General features: G+C 36.7%; 1 protein-coding gene across 1 annotated transcript; it reads left to right on the plus strand.

Moving 5' to 3' along the window:
- Positions 1-432: 432 nt before the first annotated feature.
- LOC115966551 lies at positions 433-4,212 on the plus strand. The gene is made up of 2 exons (XM_031085767.1): positions 433-617; positions 3,808-4,212. The coding sequence occupies exons 1-2, from the start codon at positions 573-575 to the stop codon at positions 4,210-4,212; spliced, it is 450 nt and encodes a 149-aa protein (XP_030941627.1). The 5' UTR covers positions 433-572.
- The last annotated feature ends 4,138 nt before the right edge of the window (positions 4,213-8,350 follow it).

Here is an 8,350-nt window from a genome sequence, read left to right on the forward strand (position 1 = left end):
AGTATATTAAGTTTTAATTGCCATGGACTTGGGGACAAAAGTGCTGTTTGGAGAGCTGTCTAGGTTGATTAGAGCCCGGGAAAAAGGGAAAGCCAATGAGGTGGTGTCTGAAGAGAATCAAATTCCAGTAGGCTCAAAACGCACAAGCAAACTGATTTTTCAGGATGAAGCGGAGAATCTCAGTTCAAAGAAATTATGTATAGAGGCAGGTACACCTCAACCAACCCTTATTGAGATATCGGCAATGGCTGCTTTGTAGCACCACCAAGAGCAATGAATTCTCTAAGCTGGAACTACCGGGGGCTTGGGAACCCCCGATCAGTCAGAGCACTGCCCGATTTGGTGCGTTGCTAGAAGCCCAAAATTATCTTCCTCATGGAGACAAAGTCAAAAATAAAGCAGATGGTGAAAATAAAAAACCAGATTGGATTTGCAAATGGCCTTATTGTCCCCAGCAGAGGCCGTAGTGGTGGAGTGGCTATGTTATGGATCAAGGATGTAAACTTGAATATCAACAGCTATTCAGGGAACCATATTGATGCCATTGTTAGGGAGATTGAGGAAAACTTCCAATGGAGGATTACTGGCTTCTATGGTCACCCCGATACTCATCGAAGGTATGAGTCTTGGCACCTTCTTGCTTTCTTACATAGTCAATTTCTACTTCCATGGCTATGTCTGGGTGATTTTAATGAAATATTATCTATAAATGAAAAGATGGGGGAATTTCTCGTCCCCAACATCAAATGGAAGGCTTTAGGAATGCTGTGAATTTTTGTGGTTTTGTGGATTTGGGTTATAGGGTGCTGATTTCACTTGGTGCAATATGCAAGAGGGAGAGAATAGAATTCAATTAAGACTTGATAGAGCTTTTGCTAACACTGAGTGGATTGGGAAATTTGTTGGGATGAGAGTTTACCACCTTGTGGACTCAACTTCTGATCATTGTGCTTTGTTTCTTACTGATTCCCCCCCTCCCCCCAAACGCGTATCCAATGCTAAACGATTCCACTTTGAAGCCTTATGGACTAAGAATGAGGAATGCAGGAACATTATTGAATCTTCTTGGGGGATAGGGGTGGACTTAAGCACACCATAAGGTATTATGGAGAATTTAAAGTGTTGTGCCTCTGAATTATCTAGCTAGAGTTCATCGGTCTATGGCCTTATCCCAAAGAAAATCCAATCAAAGCGAAATGCCTTAAGCGCCCTTACACAGCGAGATAAAAATGGTGAGCTGAGTTCTGAGATTAGAAACCTGAGAAGGGAGTTGAATGGGCTTTTGGAGGATGAGGAGCTATATTGGGGTCAAAGAGCCAAGGCACATTGGTTAAAAGAGGGCGATAGGAACACGAAATTCTTCCACGCCCATGCTTCAGAAAGGCATAAACAAAACACAATCCTGGGATTATGGGATGAACATGGTAGGTGGTGTGTGGAGAAGGAATCTATTGCTCGAGCAGCCGTGGACTATTTTGAAAACATTTACTCCACCGCTTTCCCCACTCGGGTTGAAGAGGTCGTTAAAGCTATCCCCTCTAAGGTGACCGAGGAGATGAATGAAAGCTTATCTCATGCTTTTACTAGAGAAGAAGTGGCTACAGCTCTCAAGCAAATTCATCCTACCAAAGCTCCCGGGCCTGACGGTATGTCCGCTATTTTTTACCAGAAATATTGGAATATAGTAGGGAATAGCATTACTAATATGGTCCTGAATGTCCTCAACAACAATCTGCCCATGAATGAAATTAATAAAACTAATATTTCCCTCATCCCAAAAACAAACAACCCAAAGAAAATGACTGAATTTAGACCCATTAGCCTTTGCAATGCTATCTACAAGCTTATCTCCAAAACTTTGGCTAACAGACTCAAAAACCTTCTCCCAGATATTATCTCTGAGAAGCAAAGTGCTTTTACCCCAGACCGCCTCATTACGGACAACGTGTTAGTGGCTTTTGAATTAATGCACTACCTAAACCACAAAACAGCAGGAAAAGAGGGTTATATGGTGTTAAGTTTGATATGAGTAAGGCCTTTGACAAGGTAGAATGGGTTTTTATTAAAAGGGTCATGGAAAAGCTTGGTTTATGTTCTAAATGAGTGAATCTCATTATGCAATGCATTACATCAGTCTCTTATTTAGTCCTAATAAATGGGGCGGCTTATGGGAACATCACTCCATCTAGGGGTCTACGCCAAGGTGACCCCCTCTCCCCGAGCCTTTTCCTTCTTTATGTTGAGGGACTCTCGGCCATCATTCACAAGGTAGCAAGAAATAACTCCATTAATGGCATTTCTATTTCTCGTAATTGCCCTAACATTACCCATCTCTTCTTCGCAGATGATAGCATCCTTTTTTGTAAGGCTAAGCCCAAAGAGTGTCAAGAGCTTAAGCAAATTTTTCAGAGGTATGAAGATGCTTCAGGGCAGAAGATTAATACAGATAAATCCTCGGTGTTTTTCAGCCCGAATACTCATCAGGATATAAAGGATGCAATCTTTGCCATTTTGGGGCCGATGCAAGACTCAAGGCACTCCAAATATCTTGGACTTCCATCTTTCATTGGAAGGTCAAAAAATTAGGTCTTCTCTATTCTTAAGGAGCAGGTTGGGCAAAAACTAGCCGGTTGGAAGGGTAAATTGCTCTCTATGGGTGGAAAGGAAATCCTCATTAAGGCGGTCACCCAAGCGATCCCCACCTACACCATGAGCTGTTTTCAGCTCCCCCAGGGCCTATGTGATGATCTTGAAAGCATGATGAGGAATTTTTGGTGGGGCCAAAAGCACCAAGAGACAAAAATGGCTTGGGTTGGTTGGAAGCAAATGTGCCATCCTAAATCTAAAGGGGGTTTAGGCTTCCGGAACTTGCAAGCTTTTAATCTAGCCATGTTGGCAAAACAAGCTTGGAGAATCCTCACAAACCCAACTTCCCTTATTGCTCGGGTCCTCAAAGCATGCTACTTTCCTTCCGATGACATTCTTAGTGCAACTCTTGGCTCTAATCCATCCTACTCTTGGCGGAGCATTTTTAACAGTTTAGAGGTTATTAGGAAAGGAACTCGGTGGCGTGTGGGCAATGGCAAACAAATTCACATATGGGATGACAAATGGCTCCCCACCCCTACCACACACAAAGTCATCACTCCCTCTACTAATCTCCTAATCTTTCCCATGGTCTTTTCCCTCATTGACCCGGCCACAAAATGGTGGAGAGTTGATGTTATTAGAGCAACCTTCCTTCCCTTTGAAGCCGAAACAATCCTAAAATTGCCTCTTAGTCGAAGCTTGCCTTAAGACAAATTAATATGGATGGGCAACAGCCGTGGGGAGTTCACTGTGAAGAATGCATACCACTTTACCCACTGCTTGGTTGAAGAAAAAGATGTTGTGGGAAGCTCTATGGGAGATCCTCTCAAGCCCCTTTGGAAGTATTTGTGGCACCTCAACCTCCCTACAATGATTAAAATCTTTGCTTGGAGGGCTTGTGTCAATGGGCTGCCTTCCAAGGAAAAGATGTGCTCCTGTGGCATTATTACCAGCAATGAATGCCCGATCTGCAATGGGGGGATTGAATCTATTCATCATACTTTATTACATTGTGAGTTTGCTACCCAAGTTTGGAATCTTTGGTGTGATGGGCTACAACCGTACCAAAGGAGCAATTGGACTCTCCCTGACTTGGCCATGTTCATTCTTGCTCACAAGCCTTCTCAAGATCTTGAATTATTCTTCACTGCAGCTTGGGCAATCTGGTATAACAGAAACAGAGTTATTCATGAAGGCAAGTGCTCTTCCCCCTTACAGGTCTGGCAGATGGCTAGAAGTTCCATTGAGGACTTCTCTGATGCAGCAACCATTGATTTTTCTGCTCCAAGGCCGACTCTCGCTAGTTGCTGGTCCCCTCCGCCTCCTGGTGTATTCAAGATTAATGTGGATGGAGCCTCTTCAGACCTTGATGGTACCTCTAGTATTGGAGTCATCATCAGAGATTTCAATGGTGAAACATTTGCTGCCCTCTGCAAACCTCTTCAGTCCCACTTCCCAGCGGAATTAGTGGAAGTCCTTACTTTGGAGCACCTAAACCGAGCTTCTAATTATGCAACTCATGAGCTTGCTCTCTTTGCCCGTAGGAATGGATCTCATCATTTGTGGAAAGGGGTTACTCCCTCCTTTTTAGAATCAATTGTACAAGCAGACTTACTGCTCTAAAAGTCCTGCACAACAGGCTTCTTTCTGTATTTTCCTTTTCTTTTGCAATGCAATCTATGTTCCCCTTCAAAAAAAGAATAGTTTCATTTGAATCACATGACAAACAGTACGTAATTGTGGAACACGTAAATCATTACATTGGTTACACTCACATATAATGTAAATTAATCATCTCTTGTAAAGCCATAAGGGTATGAAAGGGTGGATTTTATGTTGTTTTGCTTTTGTCATTTCATCTGGCATTATGTATTATTATTTATGTTAATTATTATAATTTTGTAAATAAAATATTTAAGTAGATATTACTAATGCAAATACTTATGGAAGTAGTATCATTCGAATCTTGCAATGGGAAGTGCTTGAGAAAAAATTTTATATTCTTGGCTCATGCTTACTAGCATCATCGATGGTATTGGGTGCATAAATATGACTCATCTTGTAACAATCCAAAGAAAAGTGCTAGCCACGTCTACGCTATATCTCAAAATGACTAGTCACAATTGAGATTCCTTGTAGTTGTTAATAAAGCTTAAATCTACTCAGTAAATACCCGATGTGAGACTTCCAGTCATAATTGAGATTCCTTGCAGTTGTTAATAAAACCCAGCTCAACCGAATAAATACCCAATGTGGGACTTATCACACACCCACACACATCACACAATCAATCAAATTGAGGCATTACAATCTCCCCCACTTAAATTCCTAACGTCCTCATTAGAGCCCACTTTGTGGAGTTGTGTCTCCAAACTCACACGGGGTTACCGGGTCGACTCTGATATCATATATAACGACCCAAGGAAAAGCGCTAGCCACATCTGTGCTATACCTCAAAAGGATTAGTCACAATTGAGGTTCATTGTAGTTATTAATAAAACTCAGATCTACCTAGTAAATACTCGATGTGAGACTCATCACACACCCACACACATCACACAATCAATTAAATTGAGGCATCACACATCTGGATCTCTTGCTCATGCCTAGGTGAAAGACGTCAACTCAAGTCGCCCCCTACACATTTTTTATTTATATAAAAAAAAAAAAAAAAAATTGCAAGTACTTATGGAAATTGTATAATATTGTTGGAATTGGTTTTTTTTTTTTTTTTTTTTTTTTTTTACATGCTGGAATAGTTTTTTATTACGTCTAATTTGGTTTTGGACTTAAACATTATCATATAATTAATTGTTTAGTTAAAAAATATTTATATAAACCCATCCCATATAATTTCCTTCTTATTGCCCCCGAAAATGCATTCCGCAAGAATTCAAACAAAATGATAATAGCAAACACAATTTCATTCAACAAAATTACAAACAAAATTTTTTTTATACCAGACACAATTCATTCAACAAAATTACTTTTCAAAAAAAGTTTCAGTATAATACCAAATTAACACAATTTCAAATTAATAAAAGATACATACTATCATAAAGCATTTTTTCAGAATGTACTATATATACTCCCATAGTAGAGAATCCAAAGCAGCCTATCTGTTCGATCCTCTCCCAATAATCAGTTTAATACGACATGCATTCGAGACACAGCCAAAAATGATAATGCCACACGACGTAGAACCAAGCACACACAAAGCACATTGAAATAATGAAACATTCAGTGTCCACGACCTACAGAATTTGAACATCTATATTAATTGTACATTTCTCATCTCCTCCTTTTCCTCTATAAAAGTGAGAAGCCTTGTAACTGAATAAAAAAAAATTTAATCATTGTGAAAAGTACCGACTGACTTGTGCAACCTGATTTTTTCACTAAATTTTAAAAAGAGTTCTCAAGGTATAAATACTGGTGTCTTTTGCCTCTCTCTGTGAATTTCCCTATGAGTTTGTATCTTTCATTTTCTCTTCTACTCAGATCAGAGGCGGAGCCATTAGCCAAGGGGGGCAATTAAACAAAAGCATTCTTCTTCTATTCAAGTGTTTATCCCTTTTTTATTCTTTCTTTTTTGCACGGCATTTCCATATGTATCTCATCTTTTACCCAAAATAATTATTTTTTAAACTTAAAAAATAAACAATTAAAATTTTAAAAAAATTAATTAAAAAATCTAATATTCTTGTGCCGTAATAAAACCCTAAAGCTTCCACTGACTTTTTTTTCTTCTCCATCTTTTGACTTTTCAATTTCAAACCCTAGGCTTTTGTTATAAACCAAAGTTTTATATAATTCAAAGAATATTAGAAAATAAATTTTGAATTCTACACATTTTTTAAGGATTCGGTTAACGGGCCTGTGCTTAGGACAATCATTAATCAACCATTTTAGAATTTTTTTTTTTTATTATATAAAATTCATATATATTATAGTAATTTGTTCATCAAAAATAGATAATAGTAATTTCGAAATTACATTACCAATGCATACTAATGCCAAAATTTAATATTTTGTTGCCGTAGACAAACTAGAACAACTACCAAAACAATATTTGTAAAATTGGTCTTTAAGTTTTGTTGTAGGTCTTTAAGTTGGCTACAACTCTCACTTAAAAAAATTAACATAACTATGTGTTTTAATTAATAACATGACTATTGATCTTTAGAAATTTTGCAAACATGAAAAATATAAGAAGAAAATATAATCCAATAGTAAATTTGTCAAAATTTACATCTAATAAAAGGATATTAGATGGAGTTGTAGTCGTTAACTACAAAACTAATTTGTTGCCAAAATTTTTTCTTAAGAAATAGCCAGTACTTCTAAAGATTTTAGAAAAGACTAACTAAAGAAAAAAAATCATTAAATAACAAAAGAAATATTAATTTTATTACAAAACAAAGGGATGTGACATTGAATATGATTAGTGCCATGTCAATAATATAATATACAATTTTTTTTTTTTTTTTGTTTCATGTTTAAAAGTTAACACATTAATTTGTACGATTTATATAATAAAATTTATAATATATGTCACATTATTATCCTTATGGGTATAAACACTTCTCTAACAAAAGAAATATCCTTATGGGTATAAACACTTCTATATATATGTCACATAATACCAGTTATGCTTTATGGTACAGAATGTTAGGCTATTAAGAAGCAACATACTTAGTATTCTCAACAACAACAACCCAAAAAAAAAAAAAAAAAAGATAGAAAAGAAAAGAAGCAACATACTTATAAAATAAGTTTAACTGAAATAAAAATATTAAGATGAATAAATGTAAGTACACGAAAAGATAAGATTCAAAATTAGAAAAATCGTTTAAAGATGAGATCATAATTAGAATGGCTCCTATTAATGAAAAGATAATGAAAAGCTACTTAAGATAGTTTGGTTATGTTCAAAAGAGAATGGTTAATGCACCAATAAGAAAGAGTGTGCCTATTCAAGTTGAGGCAATGAAAAATTGGTAATGAAAGACCCAAAATAACATTAGTAGAACTTTGTAGAAAAATAGTAAAAACATGACAGCTAAATTAAGAAAATAACTGAAAATATGACTTTAGATTTAATATAGAATAGCAAAAAAAGAACGAACAATTTTAGGATCACATCTTTTACCGCATCATTTTCCACAACTATCATATGTGGTAGACTATAACTTGCTGCCTGTTACTTTCATATAGACCCATCACTTTATTCTCCACCACCCACAACCTACCATATCAAATTTATGAAAAAGTTGTGATGCCAAAGTGTATGATTTACTCTCACTAATATGTTAAGTTATAGCAAAACCGCAAAAATTTGAGACTAGACTTGATTGTTGACACTACTGTATATTGCCATATCTACCCAAATTTCAATTAAAAATAATTAATAGAAAGGTATAAATAATTGTAATTTACCGAGGTCATATTTCCAATGGGTCAGACAGCCAGCCCTGACCTCATCTCCTTCTTGTATTTGAAAGCTCTTAATGTTTTTGGGGAACATTTGAACCAAACGATGCATATTGTTCCTAAAGAAGCCATAGTACTTTTCTACATCTGCCTTTATCTCCACCTGTGCCTCGAGCCTGGCAATCGAACTGTCAGCCATTACTTAAGCAGCCACCAAAATCAAATGTTGGACAACTTATAAAACTATGTGGTAATGAAACTAATTCTTGAATTGCTTTTATAGTGAACCGAATTCGTATCAAAGTTTTTAGAATATTACCAAGTGGGT

This window comes from Quercus lobata, chromosome 2 (assembly GCF_001633185.2).
Source record: "Quercus lobata isolate SW786 chromosome 2, ValleyOak3.0 Primary Assembly, whole genome shotgun sequence".
In the NCBI taxonomy this organism is placed as follows: Eukaryota; Viridiplantae; Streptophyta; class Magnoliopsida; order Fagales; family Fagaceae; genus Quercus; species Quercus lobata.

Bases quoted from the DNA above. Each gene is read 5' to 3' on its own strand.
- LOC115966551 (XM_031085767.1), top strand. From the start codon at position 573: ATGGAGGATTACTGGCTTCTATGGTCACCCCGATACTCATCGAAG. The intron at 618-3,807 runs GTATGAGTCTTG...TCCCCCTTACAG, and splicing joins CACCCCGATACTCATCGAAG to GTCTGGCAGATGGCTAGAAG.